At 35.1% G+C, this 22,005-nt stretch overlaps 2 protein-coding genes across 2 annotated transcripts; both read left to right on the top strand.

Moving 5' to 3' along the window:
- The first annotated feature begins 5,828 nt into the window (after window positions 1-5,828).
- Window positions 5,829-7,523, top strand: LOC131619013 (pentatricopeptide repeat-containing protein At5g27110-like). The gene has a single exon (XM_058890156.1). The coding sequence runs from the start codon at window positions 5,829-5,831 to the stop codon at window positions 7,521-7,523; it is 1,695 nt and encodes a 564-aa protein (XP_058746139.1).
- A 543-nt stretch (window positions 7,524-8,066) lies between these two features.
- Window positions 8,067-10,912, top strand: LOC131617203 (probable polygalacturonase At1g80170). Its single transcript, XM_058888546.1, has 9 exons — window positions 8,067-8,401; window positions 8,503-8,631; window positions 8,722-8,892; window positions 9,011-9,031; window positions 9,121-9,328; window positions 9,426-9,507; window positions 9,661-9,769; window positions 9,858-9,974; window positions 10,281-10,912. The coding sequence occupies exons 1-9, from the start codon at window positions 8,150-8,152 to the stop codon at window positions 10,587-10,589; spliced, it is 1,398 nt and encodes a 465-aa protein (XP_058744529.1). The 5' UTR covers window positions 8,067-8,149; the 3' UTR covers window positions 10,590-10,912.
- Window positions 10,913-22,005: the final 11,093 nt, after the last annotated feature.

Genomic DNA, 22,005 nt, shown 5'->3' with positions numbered 1-22,005 from the left:
CTCCCTTATCTCTTAACTTTATTGTCTTTCCGCTTGTTTTCCTTCTATCAATCTTTTGTTTCTACTGCATATTTATTTGTTTGTTTTATAATTTTTTTTCAAATTCCGATTTTTCAAATTATTTTGTTTTCAAATTCTGATTTTTCAAATTATTTTGTTTCAAATTCTGATTTTTCAAATTATCTCATGTGTATGCAGTTATATGTTCAACAATTATATGCATTTTCTGTCTTATTTTTGCATCTCTTCTTTTGATCTTTGTAAAAGAGGAAGAAGTTTATGAGACGTCTTTAATCTTTACACGCGTAAAAAAGGGGGAGACTGAAATTGCTTAGTCAATAACAATATCAGTTTAATCTATTTTGATGTTTTTATGTATTTTATTCTATTATATTTTGAGTCTTCCACAATTGTTCCTCATTCTCTCTAAGGCTGAAATCACTTATAATGATTTAAAATTGAGCATTTAGCCAAAGTAAATGCAAGATGACTTGAATCACTAGTTTGTGACTTGAATTAAGAATTTCATACAAGCCTAAGTCAAATAATACAAAGTTTGATTCAAATCATAAATAAGTTAGAAAAATTTGGAAGTTGGTGCTAAAAGTGTGACTCAAATAAAGATCTTACATGACTCGAATCATAAGGTGCCTTGACTCAAATCACATTTTGGTTTGGATTGAATTATGAATGAATTTTCCATTTTGAAATTCAATTTGGGAAATGTGACTCGAGTCGTAGATTGACTTTACTCGAATCACTTAACTTGAGTCATGACTCAAGTCAAACAAGTGAAATTATAATTTTTTGATCTTATTTCAATCATTATCTCACTTGATTCGAATCATCATTTTTTGTATTTGACTCAAATCAAAATGTTATTTTTACACCTATCTTTTGTTGTTAGGTCTCTAATTTTATGATTGACAGCAATTTCATTAAAACATGTATCACAACCAGATGTTGAGCAAGATGTCGTGACATGTTGATCAGACATCATAGCAGACTCAGTTTTTACTTCTTGGAAGATTTGATTTGCTTAAGTGTGATATTCTCTGCTATTTTATCTCACATATTTTCGCAGTACAATAAGGATTAATTTTGGAATAATTGTTTCTATTCCAGTTGTACACTTGTTTCATAAAATAGGATGTTGAGACATTTTAGGAAACATGTGATGTTTGTTCCTTATTTTAAGGAGAATTTTTCTGCATAAATTATGCAACAATCAGTTTGTGGATTTGCATCAAATTGATTGAAGATCCCGAAGCGCATGGTTATGGAAGACTATGTAAAAGAACGATCTAAACCTAATGCATCAACTAAGCTATGCGTATTGAAGAGTTTTCTAGGGTTTTAGTTTGTTCATTGTTTATCGTGAGCCACTATATTATCACCTTGATATTAGAGTTGGAATGAGTTTGTGTTATAATTTGTTAATCAGTCATAAGCTTTTAAGCAAAGCTGATTATGTGTTTTCGAATAGTGTCTTCATCTTTTTGTTTTCATTGTTAGTTTCACTATTGTGTGATTGAAGGGAAATGAGAGGGGTCTCATATCTAGGAGAGTCTTAGATAGAAATAGCACGAGAAGTGATTAGGTGAGAAAATTGTAAACCAGAGGGTGTTTACTTAGGCTTCAAACTAATACTATCATAGTGGATTTCCTTCCTGGATTGGATACCTCCAGATGTAGGTGATGTTGCACCAAACTGGGTTAATAATTATCTGTGTTATTTACTTTCAGCAATTTACCATACCTACATAATTGTTCTTGTTGTGACTGATCTGATATCAGTGTCGTGACATCTGGTTCGACATCTGATATTTGTGTACCAGAATTTCATGTGCCTTATCTCTAGCACATATAAAACCAATTTCTTTCTCTTTCTGAAAAATAATTTTCATAATCTTTTAAAAACCATGAGTGTTTTGTCAATTTCACAAGCTTTCTCTCTCAAGTTAACCTTGAAGAAATTTTTTCTTAGGTTGATTTCTTGAGTGTGAACAAGTGTTGTGTGAGTTTTTTTTTTAATTTTAAATTTCATCTTCAACCTGTATCCAAAACACCATTGACGCGTGTTGCTCAATTCTAAGAGAGTGAGTGAAATATATTTGTGAGGATATTTGTTAGGTGTACTAATGTTCTTGTGAAAATGATTTGTTTTCAAATTGAAGAGTCACATTATGATTGAGGATTTATGGAGATATACATGCAATGAAGAAAAATAAGATTTTGTTCTACAAGAGGTCTTGGAGTTTCTAACTCCTTCAATAAGTTCAAAGACTTGGATAAGGGAATGTTGATAGGGTCGAGTGAAGATAGTTGCGAAAGAAATATTGGAGTGCTTTGGATTTGAGAAGGTGGATTGATTCAATACCGATGATCTTGAAGGTTTTACATTCTAACGAGCCAAGTACAATAGAGGGAGACTCAAGAGTCAGATATATGTTGCTTAGAAGTTGGATTTTAGTTTTCAGTTTGGCTTTGATTATCATTTGTATTAAAAGACACTTGTAAATTTCATATTAGTGAAAAACTCAATAATTTTAGATGATTTATAAACAGAGATTGGATTAGGTGCATGCAAGAACGAAGCACCGAACCGATATAAATCTCATTGTACGTTTTTTATCCCTTATCTTTTGAATTTATGTATAGAATTTGCATGACATTACATTTTAATTGCTTTTTAGTTTTCATGCGGCTAGATTATGTTGTTCATAACAATTTAATGTTTAAGCTTAAGTCTGTGTGTTAAATCTAGTCTACAAAATATTTCTTTCTGGTGATTATTATGATAATTGTAATTCTATATTATTGATTCCATTAATCAAATTATATTTAAACATCTCATTTTGAATCAATTTGATTAATTAGCATATTGTTGACTAGTTAATTCATCATCTTGTTATCATTTTATTTTCTGTACATTAAGTCATTGTGTAATTCTTCTAAAATGTGTTTCATTTTATTTTCTGTACATTAAGTCATCATGTAATTCTTCTAAAATGTATTTCTAAAACTTCTGCTTCCGCATATTTAAACTCTGATTTTTGAAAATATTTTTACTGTGGAAATGTCTATGAAACCCCTCACTAGACCATTCTAAGCCCATATTCAACCCAACAATATTGTGCTGGTTTCAAAACTAATTTTATATTCTCACACACAAAGTAGTAATATAGCCGAAAGTAAAGAGAATATGGAAGAGAAGCACACATAAAATTTATACTAGTTCACCTCGTTAACTAGAGGCTAATCCAATTCCCTCACACTTGAGATATTTTTACTATAATCACTCATGATTAAAGACAACTACTAAGACAACCTTATCTTAGATTTCATTGCTTCATACTAGAAGAATTTCTTGCTTTAAAACTTTAAGAACTTTCTTGCTTCACCCAAGAAAGCTTTAAAAAAATTACAAAGGTATTTGTTTACAACAACTCAAAGAGAATGGTAATTATTACAACTTAGTTACAAGTGTGTAACTTTCATACAAAAGGATAATCAATAAAAGAGAATTTGGTTCTGGGTGTTTCTTCTTTTCTAATATTACAATGTTTTGAACAAATATTCAAATGTCTTAATTAGTAAAACAAAAATAATATAGTAGTTAGTCTGGCATAAGTGTTAAACCTTCAACATTTGATTTTGCCCTTTATGACTTGGAAATTCTAAATTGTTAGTTAATTGTCTTTTCAAATAATTTGGTTGTTGGAAATAAAATCGTATGAATTGTAGTTTCTGTAAAGAGTCTTATTCATCCATTCCTTGTACTGATCCTTATCATTTTATTCTTTATACTGACAAAACTGTTATGATGTGACCGTTGAGAACATCCTCAGTGTGTCATAACACATCAAATATTTGTCATTTGAGCACATGTGATCAGTTCTTCAACTAGGCACACATACTCACTTACGTTGAGTAAATATACTCATTTTTTCTGAGTACATATATTCATTTCTACCTTGACGTACAAGTGGTAAACTTTGTTAACTTAGTCATAGATGATCATTCCATTTCTCTATTGATAGATGATAATTTCTTCTAACTGAATGCAAACGATCATTTGATAGCTCTTATTGAGTATTGTGCAAATGCCCATGTTTCCTATCTAGCTGCAAACGACCATTTGATCAAAATTGTTGACTCAAATGTATAAGATCATTTCCTTTGCCTGAGTGTATATGATCATTTAGACTTGTTGAGGTCTAGATAATCAAATTTGTAGACTTTAGTACAAATCCCGATTTTTTTTTCGTAAATAATTAGAAATTATTCTACCCTTAGTAACACACATAAACATAGACATTAAAAAATTTAAGTGACCCAAAAGAAATATTAGAATATTTAGGGTGTGTTTGGTTCGAGGTAAATGGAGGGGAGGGGAGGGGAGGGGAGGGAATGTTTATAATAAATTGTGTTTGGTTCAATTCTTAGGAGGGGAGAGGAGGGGAGGGGAGGGGAGCAAAATCCCTCCAAATCACACTTTTTGCGTTCCCCCGAATCGGGGGGATTCGGAGGGGAGGTGAGGGAATGTGACAACTGATATTTAATAAATTAATATATTTACTAAAATACCCTCAATTTTTTTATTATTTCAAAATTATTATTTTCTTTCGTGTGCTTCTTTTTTTTTGTGATATTTCTCTATTGCTTATATCAATTTATTATAATTATTTTTTACCTTAAAGTTATTATTTTTATTTAATAAAAATTATAATCACTATAATTTTTAATTTTTTATTATAATTTTTATTTTGATGTTTATTTATATCAATTTTTTTCTAATTTTATTATATATATTCTATTATATATATTTTATATAAAATTTTAAACCATTCATTTATTTTGTTTATTATATATATATATATATATATATATATATATATATATATATATATATATATATATATATATATATATATATATATATATATATATATATATATATATATATATATATAAGTTATTTTATATATTCAAAAGTTGTTATCAACCGATAGATAATTTTGTGCCGAAAATTATAATACGTATCAAGTGTATTCAATTTTTTTAACGGTACGTGGTAAGTTATAAATTTTTAATCACTCAATATTATAAATATTATTTCCAAAAAATTATTTATGAAATTTTCACTTTTGAATATCATATAGTTATATAAAATCATAAGGATAAAAATGTAAATTATTAATAAAACTCCTCCCCTCCCCTCGTGAACCAAACACATTTTTAACCAAAATCTCTTCCCTCCCCTCCCCTCCCCTCGTTTGAACCAAACATACATAAAATTTATAAAAATCCCTCCCCTCCCCTCCCCTCCCCTTCCTTCCATTAAAATCCCTCCCCTCCCCTCCCTCTCATTTGAACCAAACAGACCCTTATAGATATCTCAAAAATATCTTCAAATCTTATTTTAGAAAAAAACCTATGACAAATTTGTAGAACAGAAATGTCTTATTGGAATCTCTCAATCAAATTCATAACAAAACACAAAAACAAGTTTTTCACTTTTAATCAAATCAAACAAACAAAACATGTACAGACAATTACAAACTAAACTCAAAAACACCTTCGTCAGACCCTTAACAACAACAACAACAACAACACCTTCAAACACTTCCACACCCATTTTTAACAATGTAACAAACTACATCTATACCAACAATCGTCAAATCAACGCTTTCATCAAATCAAAAAACCCAAACTCAGCACTTGAACTGTTCCACAGCATGCAAATCCGTGACACTGTCAGTTACAACTTGATCATTTCATCCTCTTGTTTGCCACCCAAGAAAGCTTTTCATCTCTATACCCAAATGGGTTTGTTGGGGATAAGAGAAACCTCAACTACTTTGGCGTCTGTTATAAATCTTTGTACCAATGCTGGGCTTTGCATAGAAGGTTCTCAGGTTCATTGTAGAGTTGTAAAGTTTGGATTTTTGAAGAATGTGTTTGTTGGTGGTGCGCTTGTTGGGTTCTATATGGGTTTTAAGATGAGTGGGGTTGCAGTTAAACTGTTTGATGAGTTGTCTGAGAGAAATTTGGCTGTTTGGAATGTGATGCTACGTGGGTTTTGTGAAATGGGGGATTTGGAAGAGTTGCTTGGGTTTTACTCTAGGATGTGTTTTGAAGATGTGGAACCAAATGGGGTTAGTTTTTGTTATTTGATTAGGGGGTGTAGTAGTGATAGAAGGTTTCATGAAGGGACGATGTTTCAGAGCTGTGTTTTGAAGATGGGTTTGGTGGAATCTAATGTTTTTGTTGCTAATGGTTTGGTGGATTTTTACTCTTCGTGTGGGTGTTTTGTTGGTGCAAGGAAGTGTTTTGAAGGGATAAAGGTTGAGGATGTTATTTCATGGAACTCTTTGGTTTCTGTTTATGCTGACAATGATTTGGTCATTGAAGCTTTGGAGTTTTTTAATGTTATGCTAAAGTGTGGACATCGGCCGTCGGTTCGTTCGTTTGTCGGGTTCTTGAATTTATGTAGTAGAACTAAGGATAATGGTTTGGGGAAACAGATTCATTGTTGTGTTGTGAAATTTGGTTTTGATGAAAGTAGTGTGTTTGTTCAATCTGCTTTGATTGATATGTATGGAAAGTGTTTGGACATTGAGAGTTCTGTGGCCGTATTTGAATGCCTTCCTAAGAGAACTTTGGAGTGTTGTAATTCGATGATGACTTCTTTGTCTCATTGTGGTGCCACTGAAGATGTAGTGGAATTGTTTGGATTGATGGTTGATGAAGGTCTTATGCCAGATGAAGTTACCGTCTCAACAACACTGAAGGCGTTATCTGTGTCTGCTTCGGCAAGTTTCACCAGCTCTTTATTACTGCATTGTTTTGCACTGAAATCGGGTGTTGAAGGGGACACTGCAGTTGCATGTTCCCTTATGGATGCGTATTCAAGATGTGGACATGTGGAACTATCTCATCAGATTTTTGAGTCTGTTCGAACACCGAATGCTATTTGCTATACTTCTATGATCAATGGTTATGCCCGAAACGGAATGGGGAAAGAAGGTCTTTCATTGCTTCATGCTATGATCAAGAAAGGCGTAAAACCGGACGGAGTTACCTTCTTATGTGCATTAACGGGATGTAGTCACACCGGACTGATTGAAGAAGGAAGATTACTCTTTAACTCAATGGAATCTCTTCACAACGTTCATCCAGATCGGCGGCATTTTTCATGCATGGTGGATCTTTTATGCCGTGCAGGACTTCTACACGAAGCTGAAGAGTTTCTTTTAAAAGCACACGGAAAAGGAGATTGTTTCATGTGGAGTTCTTTACTCCAAAGTTGCAGGGTTCACAAGAACGATGAGGTTGGAACAAGGGCAGCAGAAATGTTGGTTAATCTAGACCCAGATGACCCTGCAGTGTGGTTGCAAGCTTCAAATTTTTACGCCGAGATAGGAAAATTCGACGCATCAAGGCAAACAAGAGACGTTGCTATAGCAAGGAAGATGACTAGAGAGATTGGTTGCAGTTTGATTGAGATACGACAATGACAATGACAAAACAAAATAAAGTTCTTGAATTGATGAATCATCTTGCTCATTGTTCACACAAGATAAAGCAAATTTCACCATATTGGTGATGATATTAGTTTCTACATATGGTATTGTCTTGTCTATTCTTGCAATCCTAAAATTAAAGGAAAAGATTTCTTTTTGGAGGATTTTTTTGGTCGGCATGCGAAGAAAATGAGGGTATGCATTTGTGTTTTCCTGTTTGGTGTAACAAATTTAATGATTCCAAAATTAGAAAAATAATTTTCCACCCCTTTTTTGTGTATGACATTGTATTATCCAAAAAAAACGAAATAGTTAAGAATATGTAATAATCAAACTTTCCTATCTTGAATTCTCTTTCAGAGAGGCATAGTGGAGATAGTGCAAGAGTTCTTTAAATGGTTGATGAGTAAAGCAAACTATTACAAATTTTTTATTTCTTGAACTTTAAGTGTAGGCATGTGGAAAAATGTAACAACACCTTCATCCACTTACAAGCCAAGCCTTAAAGCCACTCCAAATCCTTCATTTTTGAAAGCTAATCTATGCTATATAAATAAATTATAACCAAAGTATTCATCTGCATTAATCAAATCAACCAACTTCAAACAGGAACAAAAAATATGGAAAACAAAATTTTCTTGGTTTCTTTACTTTGTTTGCTGATAGTGGCAAATGGAGTTTCAGGAAGCATGATGTGTGACAACAACGACTTTGGCATGCTTGAAGAACTCAACAAGTTGGCGATAGAGGAAGAATATGAGATAGAGGAACTTTCTGACATACCTTCATGGACAAGCCAGCGCGGCGGAAAGGTTCTTGTCAATGTTGATAGCTTTGGTGCTGCAGGAGATGGAGAAACCGATGATACTGAGGTAAAGGTCTTTCCTTATTTGCAATTTTTACACATTTGAGGTTGTTGAGCATATGCAACTGTTTATTTTTTTTTTCTGCATTAATCGATTGTGATTTATAGGCTCTTCAAAAAGCATGGGGAGTTGCTTGTTCTACATCAAAAGCTGTTCTATTGGTTCCACAAGGACGCCGTTACCTTGTTAATGCAACGAGATTCATAGGGCCTTGTAAGGACAATTTAATCATCCAGGTAATATATACAGAAAAAAATTATTTAGTTTTATCGGTAACTCATCATTACGATTAGTCGATTACTGACTTGGTATTTGCTTTTCTTCAGATTGATGGAACATTGGTTGCCCCGGATGATCCTAAGAGCTGGGATTCAAAACTTCCACGCGTTTGGCTCGATTTTTCTAAATTGAACAAAGCTGTTTTCCAAGGCTCTGGAGTTATCGACGGCTCAGGAAGTAAATGGTGGGCAGCATCTTGCAAAAAGAACAAGACTAATGTATAACTTCTCAGAACTAATTTTTGTCTTTGTCTTTGTCTTAATTATTTGACAAGTTTATAAAAAATTCAATGTAGCAGACAATAATAGTTTTCTTTTTTTTTTCCTTTCTTCACAGCCTTGCAGAGGCGCACCAACAGTAAGAACAACTTTCTTAACCACTATTGTATTGTATACGAAATTAGCGCAAAAAATGTAGTTTTAACTTTAAAGGGTGATTCATTGCAGGCATTTACCATTGATACAAGTTCAGGTATAAAGGTGAAAGGACTGACTATCCAGAATAGCCAACAGATGCATTTTACGATCTCGCGATGCGATTCTGTTCGAATTTTAGGAGTGAAAGTGTCTTCACCAGGAGACAGTCCAAACACTGACGGAATTCATATTAGTGAATCAACAAATGTCATTGTCCAAGACTGCAAAATCGGAACAGGTTCTGAACTTAGAATCAACTTGTTTATGATTGAGTTGCGCGGTCCTAATGAAATGCTAACACACAGACACATTGACTTTTTGTATGTTATAATCAGGGGATGATTGCATTTCAATTGTGAATGCTAGTTCCAATATCAAAATGAAGAGAATTTATTGTGGACCGGGTCATGGAATCAGGTATCATCAAATATTCATCCCTCAAATTAGTTACAGAAAATACACACATAACATTATTTTGATCGATTACGTGACTTGTGCAAAGATAAGATATCAAACCCAATTAGGTAAAGTAGTTATTTCTTTTCTATAACACTTTTTTTTTTTTGCCAGCATTGGAAGCCTTGGTAAAGACAACTCAACTGGTGTTGTCACAAAAGTGATTTTGGATACAGCATTTATAAAAGATGCCACCAATGGTCTCAGAATTAAGACATGGCAGGTAGAGTTTTCTATTTCCATCTTGATAAAATTTTGGCAAAAATATTTGCTTTGCATCATCATTAATTAGTTTTGTTCATGACATGTAGGGAGGTGCTGGATATGTTCGAGGGGTACGCTTTCAGAATGTGAGAGTCGAAAATGTATCAAACCCGATTCTTATAGATCAATTTTACTGTGATTCACCAACCACATGTCAAAACCAGGTACAGAAAACCAGGGCAGTCTCGAGTTTTTGGAGGCTCTGTATAGATTAGTCGCAGTTTAATTATGAAAAAACAAATAGAGGTCATATTTAACGACGATTTAACCATAACAAAAATGTTATGAGGCTCTATTTATCCAATGTCTGATCATGATAAATTTTGGACCCTGTGTCGTAGCCCGCTATACACGCCTTTAAAGACGGCCATGCAGAAAACCAAAACATATATATTTTTTGTTCCTATTTCAATTGCTTGAATGATTTATCATATGAATTCTCTCACTTGTATAATATGATATAATTTCAGGAATCAGCTTTGGAGATCAGTGAGATAATGTACCAAAACATAAGTGGGACTACAAATAGTGCTAAGGCCATTAAATTTGATTGTAGTGACAGTGTTCCATGCAGCAAATTAATACTAAGCAATGTTGATTTGGAGAAACAAGATGGCACAGTTGAAACATATTGCCATTCAGCTCAAGGATTTGGATATGGAGTAGTTCATCCTTCTGCAGATTGCCTTAGTTCCAATGATCAAATCTCTCAAGATGATGATCAATCTCAATCTATTACTTCTCAAGATGATGATGATATTCGTCACACCGAATTATAATTGAATATCCTCTCCGTAAAAATCGGAGATTTAAGACGATAAAAATATACTATAACCTTTTGATTATAGTTTAATATATCAAAAGGAGGGTGTAGCTATTATAGTGGTGGTATGTTTGGGATGAGGTCAGAGACAAATTAAGGGATATGGTATTATATAATTAGGAATTACATTGAAGATTAAGAAGAAAAGAAGAAAAAAAGAAACATCAATTTTAGATTATTGATTGATGTAGATTTTTATTTTACTATTGTGTTCTAAAGTTTGCATAGTGATATTTTATGAACTTTTGTGTTTGAACTTGTGTAACTACTTACTTTATTGAGTTGATTTTTGTTGATATACTATAATCTTAGTAAAAGTTTGACTTGTGTGAAAGTGAAATGGAATATTTTCTTTTCTTTTGACTTATACTTTATAAGTGATAGTGAGTAAAAAATAGACACTAAAAAGGACAAGAATTCTCCATTTTCAAAGTGGGAAAATCACGTTTCTAACTCTCTCATCTCTTATTTCATAATTTCTCCATACTTTATTCATATTCTCTCATATTTTTTTTAGTCAAAAATCACTCAAAGACAAGATTCAAATCCTACCACAAAGAGAATGATTCTTTAAGTTTAAGAAGAGAAAGTCACATACATTTTTATTTACATCTGTCATCTATGATTTTTTCTTCACAAACTTTTCGTTCTATAATTTTTCTCTCTCCTTTGATAGTCTAACAAAAATCTTTTAGGTTTCTGATATGTGAATAAATAATAGTTGAATTAATTCTCAGTAGGAATGTATATATACTCTCGACCCTCCCTTGAGGAATGCCAATCTTTGCCTATAAACTTAGTCACGTAGACTCTAATTTTGAACTATTAGAAATCGTGGTGGATGACTCGCCCTTTTAATATAGGAGACATGGTTTAGTCAATCAACGAGACTTGAAACTATCCAATTATCATAAAAGTAGTTCCGCTAGTTGTTGGAACGTGGGGAACATGGTGAGCTCGCTCCCACATCTTACACATGTTTGACGTCACTCGTCCTCTTCTTAGTCATTTATGTCCCATTTACGAGATGAGGAGCTAATGAGCCGTAACTATTAATAATTAACGGGATTAGATTATAACGGTCTATTGAATATTTCGTTAAGTCATCATCACACGACTCCGTTTTATTTTCTATAATAACCATGTCAAGTTACAATGTATTAACGTGAAACAAAGCACTAATAATTTATCGGATAATTCGTATACGAATAAGTCTAATAATCTGGATGGTTGTCTAGTTTCTAAGATGAAACAAAAGACTCATAAACTACTTATTCTACTTCAACCCTTCCCTTCTTCTCCACATAAAATGCATGAATTGAATGATTTCTAGTGAATTAATTCACGACTTCAGCCTCCTATACTTAATTCTCATATTTCTACATAAAGACATGTTTACATTTTCCTCAAAACTAGGTAACATAGTTTCTTATATTACAATTATCAAAATTTATTATTTTTCAATCTTTCCCATTTTTTATTTTTCTCTTTCGTCTTTTTCCTTCATATTTCTCCACAAAATCTTTTTTCCTAAAGTCAGCCAAAAGTAAATAACCTAAAGATAGAGAGATCCAAATCCTTTCGAATGGACAAGGATTTTTAGCATTTCAGTGTCCTAACATTATTGATACAAACCAAATTAGTATTTTATTATGTGATTTTCATTTCCCGCCTCTCGATGCTTTAAAAAACCCTTCGATTCTCAAAAACAACCTTTAGATTCTAGACTCCGGAGCGTGTTTTATGGGGATCTATGTACTTGCAGGTATAGTCAATCAGTGATCTTGTAGAGCATTCTTGTTAGTTTAGTTGATTGGTTAGTTGTGGAGTTGTTAGGAGTTAGTCACAAGTTGCTTATTTCTTAAGTCATGTGAACTACTCCATTTGTAGCATTGTATATAAGTGCATGAATGAACAATAAATCAATAATATGAATAATTTAACCTTTACAAGTGGTGTCATCACCCCTATTCAGGTCCTATTACAACCACCCGACACCACCATTGTTCTTCTTCATTGAGCTTCCCCCCTCTCCCTCTCATCTTGAAAATTGGTAGTTATTCCTTCTAATCATGATTGAACCAATAAAAGATTGATTCATGCAACCTTTAATTCCAAAATTTGATGTTTACTACGATCATTGGTCCATGTTAATGGAGAATCTGTTTCGATCAAAGGAGTACTGAGGTCTGATCGAAGACAGTATCATTGTTGCACCTATAAATGCTACTCAATACAACTGAAGGCCGCGAAGGAAAGCAAATTGAGAGATTTGAAGGCCAAGAATTACTTGTTCCAAGCTATGGATAGGTCAATCTTGGAAACCATTCTTGTGCACAACACAACCAAAGATATTTGGGATGTTATGCGACAAAAGTATCATAGCTCTTCGAAGGTCAAGAAAGAACATTTGCAATCTCTACGCAGAGAAATTGAAATTCTCACTATGAGTGAGAATGAAACTATTGATGAATACTTTGCAAGAACACTTGCCATTGCTAATTGAATGACTGCACAATAAGAGATAATAGAGCAGGTAATGGTAGTTGAGAAAGTCTTGAGATCAATGTCAACAAAGTTCAACTATGTTGTGTACTCAATTGAGAAGTCCATGATGTGAGTACTCTTTCCATTGATGAGTCACAAAGCTGTTTTCTTGTTCAGGAGCAAAGAATGAAAGGTCGAAAGGATAATGTTGAAGAACAAGCTCTGAAGGTGTCAAATGCAGGAAGAGGTTTTAGAAGAGGAAAAGGAAGATTCTCAGGAAGGGGTTGTGGTAGAGGAATACAAAGTAAATATTTTGTTGAACATTACAAATGTCATAAGCTAGATCACTATCAAAGTGAGTGTCCTAGCTAGGAGGAAAACGCAAATTATGTTGAGTTTGATGAGGAAGAGGAAATGATCTTGATGGCCAAGAGTGAATTAAGAAATTGGGCCAAGGAAGAGATTTGGTACCTGGATTCTAGATGTAGCAATCATATGGTTGGGAAAAAAGATTTGGCTATTTGATTTTGATGAAAGCTTTAGAGAAACAATGGAGCTCAGTGATAACTCAACCCTGTCTGTCACATGTGAGAACTGATGTCTACTACATTCCAGGGTTGAGAAACAATCTTCTCAGCATTAGACAACTTCAATATAAGAGGTTGAGTGTGGTTTTCAAGCACGAATATTTTCAAATCTTTCATGAAGAGACGATCCTAATCTCAACTACTCATATGTCTCAAAATAGGATGTGTGTGACCCATGCATCTGTTATCATGCCAATATGCTTTCAGATTCAAACCAATGAACATAAGGAATCTCAATTGTGGCATATTAGATATGCACATTTGAGTGTCAAAGGGCTAGATATGCTTGCTAAGAATAATATGGTGAGAGGTTTTCTAAGCCTCATGAACATAGGAAAAAGTGCATTAATTTCTTTATAGGCAAGCAACACAGAGAACCAACTCCTAAACAAGCGAATTGGAGAGCAAGTACTGAGATGGAGCTTGTCCACTCTGACATCTGCGAACCTATCAAACCCGAGTAACTTGGAGGAAACATGTACTTCATCAATTTCATAGATAGTTTCAGTAGGAAGATTTTGGTCTATTTCTTGGAAGAAAAATACAGTTCTTTTTGTATGTTTAAAAGTTTCAAAGCATTGGTAGAAAAGGAATATAGTAGTTTGATTCAAAACCTTCGAACTGACAAAGGAGGAAAATTGACATCAAATTCCTTCAATGAGTTATGTAGCTTGCAAGGGATCAAAAGGTAGTTGACTACATCATATACTCCACAACAAAATGGAGTATCTGAAAAGAAAAATAGGACTCTCATGAATATGGTCAGAAGCATGTTATCTATTAGAAGTGTTCCTAAGCATTTATTATAACACCCTACTTCCCCATTACTTAATTATAATTAACAAAAATAATTTTTCGCAAAATAATCGGAGTTTAAACAAGTAGGAATGTCACATCCTGTAAAACATCATGAAGTATAAGTCACTTCATCTTTTATTGCTCAGCAATTTAATCAAATAACGAAAGTTAAAAATTAAATTATTTCAATGTCTCCATAGCCTAAACGAAATAAACGCCACCAACTCGTGGTTTAACATAAATCCAACAAAACAGGATACGTAACAATGAAACAAAAAAACAACGCAAGTAAAATAATCCCATGTTCCCCGTGTTACGTATCAGAGTGACTCCTAAGACTCGACCAAGCAACACAAGCTCCATGCTTACTCAAGTACATGAATTATCTGTACTTCCGAAGAAGCACAAACACAACAACAGAAAAGGGGTGAGAATTTCATTTAAATAATTATTAGTGAATATCACATGCTAAGGAGTAGTATTCGCAAAACAGCTCAACAATCACATACATAGTTAATTCACATAACAACATTCCTCACATTTACTATGCACAATCCACATTTTAATTATGTATGCAAAGTGATTCAACCATCATGACACTATGCATGCGGTACCAACACAAACAATATGATTCAAATATATGAACCTGATTCCCGTCGAAATTTGGATAAGTCTTAAGTGTTCCCCCGAACTATAACTTATCTCCCTACGACTCTATCCCGAGAGTCCGGACGATACTAGGCAGCCATCATGGATTCCCACCTAGGCTCATATCCACATAATTATATGAATGCATGACACATCACAACACAGGCATAATAACATTATGCACACCATGATCCTCATTGATCACCGTAATTCTCCCTCCGAATTACTCCAACACACAAGAATATTATACAATTCAAGTTATCAAAATTCACCATAAAATAATTGTAGAATCATCAATTAAGTATCACAAGTTCGTTACACATATGTACGAGTCAATTTCGTACTCAATTCACATACTCACCGTAGTTCACAATTATGGTAACACCCATAAATGTGTCGAAGCATTGAAATTCTGATATGAAAATATTTTTAGATGAAATTTAGTTAAATCAACTTTCCAACGATTTGCACAATGTTTCATCCGGATATACGCAACTCAAGTTACAAATTTTCAAAGTTTTATGAATATGCAAACACTGACATCACACTGCAACATATACTGACAACAAAAAACCTCATTACAAACCAATTAAATTTAGTTCCATAAACTTGAAACCATTTTTACAAGAAAGTACATTGTATTAGCTTTCTACATGTTCAAACGGTGCGTCAAACAGACACCCGAGTAAAAAGTTATGAAGTTTTAAAGTTTTAGAAAATATTTTTGCCCGACTCAGAAAACCGATTTCTTCAAAACTGGAAACCGGTTTCAGCACTTCCAGTAGTGCAAAAACCCCAATTTTCACTCAGGAAACCGGTTTCCTCAAAATTGAAAACTGGTTTTTCCTGTGCCTAGGCAGTTTTCTGCATAATTTTCAATTACGAACCCAAACCCCATTCACTCAAAAACTCCAATTTTTCCAGATTGAAACACGAATTTAATTACGGGCCTGTTTTCCTATTAACACATAACAATCACATATTCATTTATACATCAAATTCATCATGCTTTGTGTAACACCCTAATTTTACCCGGTAATTATAAGCAAAAATTAGAGTGCATTTAAAAATCTTCATCAAACAATGGAATGTCACTTTTCAACTTAAACCAACAAACAACTCGTATTTTCATTTAACAAAGATACATAGCATTCAGAAACACAGTTTTATTCAACACGAATCCAACTTCAACTTAACATTTAGAATCAACTTAGAAACATCTTGCATTCAACTTAAAATAAAGGTCAACATGGAATACAACAAATATAACATAATAACAACTATTCCCCCGAGTGCTACATATCAGAGCATGACCATCTTGACTTATCAAAGAACAATATATAGACTTCAGAAGGTTACTTCGAACATCCACGACTAATCTTGAGTACCTGCCCATTTCCCATGGTGGGGGAAATATCAGCAAAGGGGTGAGATATCTTACAATATAAATGAATGCATGATAAATAATATAGGATATATAGATCATACATAATTTCACCACTTCTCATCATATAACATTTCACAACAATTGTCATCGCAAAACAAATTATCAATATAGTACAACTTTCAAGAACGACAACAATGTCATTAATCAATTAGGACAACATATTCAAATTCACAACTATAATATCATCACGTCAGAATAAACATCTCATAATCACGTCACAACAAACACCTCATCATCTCAACAATCCAAACACAATCCATATGCAATTCAAATGCGACTCGAATGCACCTCAAACTGCATATGCATGTGGTACCATTTAGAGTAAAACTCCCATCGTCTAAAAAATTTCCATTGGGCACATCGTCGCTATTTGCCAATAAGGATGTCGTGTTTGCCATAGTTTTCAGGCCGTCGTGTTTGCCATAAGTTTCAAGCTATGCAATGGATGCGACTCAAATGATACACATCCACAATGAAAATTTTAGTAATACACGCTCGATGTCAAACTGGATGTTATGACATCCACAATTACGCAACACAAACAATAATAACAAACAACATAAAATAGTAAAGAACACACAGAATTGTTTACCCAATTCGGTTCAAACAACCTACTCTGGGGGCTACCAAGCCAGGGATGAAGTCCATTATTAGTAGTATCAATTCAGAGCTAAACTCCCAGTTTACAACTCGTCACTTAATCACTACCCAATGACCCTTCTACCTAGGTTCTACCTAGATATGGAATATCTCCATTCCACTCCCCCTCAATCGCAACAGTGATAACACATACACAATAAACAATTACAGATAGAAGACACACTTAAAAAACACACCTTGACCTGCTTAAAAGCTTCAATCAAGAGACACACACTCGTGCTTAAAAGCTTAGAGTGACACAACTAAAACACAAACTAATTCCAACACAATCATCAAAGATAATAGCGTGGATCACAAGAGACAGTTACAGAACAACCGTTCTTCATAATACACAATTTTCTGTCTACGTTCCAAATTAGGATTGCAGTTCTTTTTATATGCAGTCTTGGGCCTTGGGCTTTTTTAGAAACACATTAGGGTTAACAAAGTTAACCTAATTCACACGCAAACTGTCTGTTACACAATGTGCTGTCAGTAGGATCTTCTGAACGAAATTTGCAGCACTCAATAAAAAGTTTCCTAAACAGATAAAAGTGATAAATCAGGAAACACAATTAATAAAAACTAACAGCTCCTGCTGTCACACATGGATGTCATGACATCGATCATGACATTCATTACAAAACCTGTATTAGCTCCACACTTATATGCAACCTGCATATACACAATCAACCAGGTATGTTTTACCAATAATGCAGCCAACATGCAAAACACCTTCAATCTCCCCCTTTGGCAAATTTTTGGCTAAAACATCCTGTCACACCATACCAGAGAAACACTTGCAGCGGATAACCAAAACACAAAAACACAAGATAATACAAACAAACAACATACATCACCAGTATGTGTAACAGCCCGAGCCTTCGGCGTTCCCGGCACTATTACCTCACGATCTTCTCTACCCCCTCACTAGTATGTGTAACACCTGAGGCCGAAGAAGGCGAGGGGTGGTTGCACCGCATGAAACACCTGAGGCCAATGGGGGCTAGGGTGGTCACCACATCGGAATGAGAGGAATCCTGAGGCCGTGCAGGTATGGGACTGCATGGTTGAAGGAAAGCTTATAAGGATTGATGGGTACTACCTATACCAACAAGATGCATCTTCTTTTCGGTAGCTCATTCTATAAGAACTCCACAGTTAAGCGTGCTTGACTTGGAGTAGTATTGAGAGTGGTGACCTTCTGGGAAGTTTCCTGGAAAGCGTGCGAGTGAGGTCAAAGCATGTTGAAAAGACCAGTGTTGGTTTGTGGGGTTAGTCGATCATCCCGAAAGCAGTCTGGGGCGTTACAAATGGTATCAGAGCCAGACCTCTCCCAGTACGATGTGGTTCGAGGACGAACCATGCGGAAGCTGGTGGGCATGTAACACCCGAGGCCGAAGAAGGCGAGGGGTGGTTGCACCGCATGAAACACCTGAGGCCAATGGGGGCTAGGGTGGTCACCACATCGGAATGAGAGGAATCCTGAGGCCGTGCAGGTATGGGATTGCATGGTTGAAGGAAAGCTTATAAGGATTGATGGGTACTACCTATACCAACAAGATGCATCTTCTTTTCGGTAGCTCATTCTATAAGAACTCCACAGTTAAGCGTGCTTGACTTAGAGTAGTATTAGGATGGGTGACCTTCTCGGAAGTTTCCTGGAAAGCGTGCGAGTGAGGTCAAAGCATGCTGAAAAGACCAGTGTTGGTTTGTGGGGTTAGTCGATCATCCCGAAAGCAGTCTGGGGCGTTACAGTATGCACATAGTGCTCAGACAAAAACAGGCAGTGCACAAAAGTAGCACAAGCACAAGCCACAAGAGTAGCACAAACACAAGCCACAAGAGTAGCACAAGCAAAAATAGATCAACACAAAGATAAGAAAATAGAATTGTTGATCACACACAACCATCATTCTTTTTGTTCTGGGGTGACACATAATACACACAACCACCATTCTTGTTGTTCTGGGGTGACACATAATACTTCTCCCCCTGTTTGGCCACAAATGTTACCAAAGCCAAAAGAAGTGTCTTCTCCACCTGTATTTTTTGTTGTTGTTGTTGTTTTACTCTATTGTTCTTCAAGGATGCAGAGTCCCAACTTGCTTCGCAATTTCTCAAACTGTGTAGCATCAAGAGCTTTTGTGAAGATGTAAGCGATTTTGTTAGAAGCATTCTCGTCACTCTTGTTAGAATCATCTTCAATATGCATCATATGTACCATTTGCATACTTTCATCATTCAGAGTTCTTTCAGGGTTGTCCTCTTCTGAGTGAGTGTGTGTGCAAGGTATTATTTCAAGAGAGATGAACCGAGATTGTTGAGGCATCTCAACATTTTGAGTTAGCTCTAAACTTGTTTATGAGGTAAAATTGCACTTTGTGATCATACTAGGGCTATTGTGGTGGGATGTCATCTGATAGTTCTCCTGGATATCTAGCTTGTTGGCAATATCTGGATCAGTAGTTGACTTTTGCATGAGGTTCCATTTGTCCTCCACCTTGTTTTTGATGTAGTAAGGCATAGTTACGACATTCCACTCTATATTCTGGTGAGATACTCCAAGGTATGTCCAGCTTGATTTAAATCAGTTTAACAGATTAGTAGAAATCATACTTGTCATCAGCTCAGCATCTTTAGCTGTGATTACAAGAATCCTGCTTTCCTTTCTTACTTGATCTTCCAAATGTGACAGTGAGTCTAGAGCTCTTTCCATCCAAAATCTTGAGACTTGGTCTGTCTCTAGAATCTTCTTTCTCAGGGAATCCTGGCTGTTGATGGATCCCTTCCATGGGACAACATTTGGAGCAGTGATATCCTTTTGAATGATTCTTTAAATTTTTACTGAAGAACATTCATCAATCCCAGATGCTTTGTTCGTCTCAATTTGCACAATTGAGCTCTCAGCCAGTTTTGATGTTAAGACATTTGTATTAACATTGACCTGATCTGCTGAGTGAGTCGACTCACTTCCTTCTACAATATCCTTTATGACTGTTTTGTTCCTGTTTGTAGCTGAGAAACCTAAATCCTTTTTGTGATGTTTGTTTCGTCTGGATTTCCTTTTTCTGGAGTTTCCTACTTTCTTTACAACCTTCTCTTCAGGTATGTAATGGCTTGAGTGACTAGCTTTCACCCGTGGCTTTTGTTGCGATGGCTTCTCCTTAGTTAGGTTTTTCTGATGAGATGTACTTCTATAGGAAGATTCCTGAGTCTCAGGACAAGTGAACCTCAGGTGACCTATCTTACCACATTGATAGCACCTTTTGGCTGAGATAGGAGTGTGCTGAGCCTCTTGTTTTGCCTTCTTTCCCCTTTTTGTGTCTTGCACCTCTCCTTCTAGATCAACAATGTTCATTATGAGTTTTACTCTTTCTTCTTGTAACAATGCATAAGCATTTTCATACATTGTCAATCTCTTGCTCAATTCCCCATTTAGTACACACATCTCAGAGTATCCAGTAGCTAGTTCTTCGCTGGTGAGTTCTTCAATGAAGATCTCATCATCAGACTCATCCATTCCTTCTATCAGGATTCTTGTTCTGGGAGTAGAAGCTTCTGATCTGATGGTTCTTTCTTTATCTTTTTCTTCATTGATCCTATTGGTCATGGGATAAGTAGTTAGAGACTTGAAATTTGTTGGCTCCCATAGATAATAATTATTTTCAGATCTGACTCCTTTCATGATTTCTTTAATTTCTTTGTTGGTAACAATGCACTCTTCTTTAGTGAATCTGACATACATTCCTTCATCACATAGTTGGCTGATGCTTATAAGGTTTGTGGCCAGTCCTTGCACAAGTAGAACATTATGTAAGTTAGGAATACCCTGACCTTCTATCATGCCAACACCTTTGATTTCTCTTACATCTCCATCACCAAGAGTCACATAGTTGGATTCCTCAGGTTTGAGGTTTACTAGTGAGTTTGTGCTACCAGTCATATGGCTTGAGCAGCCACTGTCATGGTACAAATCTTCTTTGGTGGGCATTCTTAGAGAGGTGTGTGCTATTAGAGCAATATTCTTAGCTATCCCATACTGCTTCCTGTTACTAGTATCATGATCAAGTTTGACTTGTTGTGTTTGGTCTGGATATCCAAATAGTCTGAAATTGAATGGCTTTATGTGACCAAATCTTCCACAGTGATGACACCTCCATTTCTGGAACCTTTTCCTTGAGAGCCTCCCTCTTCTGTTTTCTTGATGTTGTGACATTTGGATTGACATCTGGTTAGTCACACATGTCTTGGATTCTATCCTCCTGAGTTCAGAGATTATTTCCTCTTTAGCCACAAATCCCACTCCAGATATATCTCCTGATCTTTGTCCAGATTCCAGAATTTCTTCTAGAGTATCAGATCCATTGTTCAGCATTTTGAACGACTTGGTCATTTGATCAAGTTTGTGGTTCAACATGCTTACTTCACAACTGAGGGAGTCTATGGTTGCAAGATGTTTAATCTTTTTAGATTCTAGATCTCTTATGATCACCTCTTGCTTCTCCACTTGTTTGCAGACTTCAGCATCCCCCCTACACAACTTCTTGTACGAGGCAGCTAGTTCATCAAAGGTTAGCTCATCATCACTGGAATCATCATCAGATTCATAGATTCTTGTTGAAACTATGACATGCTTTGCAGTTTCCTTTTCTGAATCTGAGTCTTCGTCAAACCAAGTAATAGTCAGTCCTATCTTTTGCTCCTTGTGGTAGGTAGGACATTCAGCTCTAATGTGTCTGAATCCTTCACATCCATGACATTGG

This window comes from Vicia villosa, linkage group LG7, assembly GCF_029867415.1.
Source record: "Vicia villosa cultivar HV-30 ecotype Madison, WI linkage group LG7, Vvil1.0, whole genome shotgun sequence".
Lineage (NCBI taxonomy): Eukaryota > Viridiplantae > Streptophyta > Magnoliopsida > Fabales > Fabaceae > Vicia > Vicia villosa.
This window is presented reverse-complemented; position numbering and strand designations above follow the sequence as displayed.

Excerpts from the sequence above, each read along its gene's own strand:
- LOC131619013 (XM_058890156.1), top strand. The coding sequence starts at position 5,829 with ATGGGTTTGTTGGGGATAAGAGAAACCTCAACTACTTTGGCGTCTGTT.
- LOC131617203 (XM_058888546.1), top strand. The coding sequence starts at position 8,150 with ATGGAAAACAAAATTTTCTTGGTTTCTTTACTTTGTTTGCTGATAGTG. Across the intron at positions 8,632-8,721 it reads AGGACAATTTAATCATCCAG|ATTGATGGAACATTGGTTGC; the intron begins GTAATATATACA and ends GCTTTTCTTCAG. Across the intron at positions 8,893-9,010 it reads GCAAAAAGAACAAGACTAAT|CCTTGCAGAGGCGCACCAAC; the intron begins GTATAACTTCTC and ends CTTTCTTCACAG.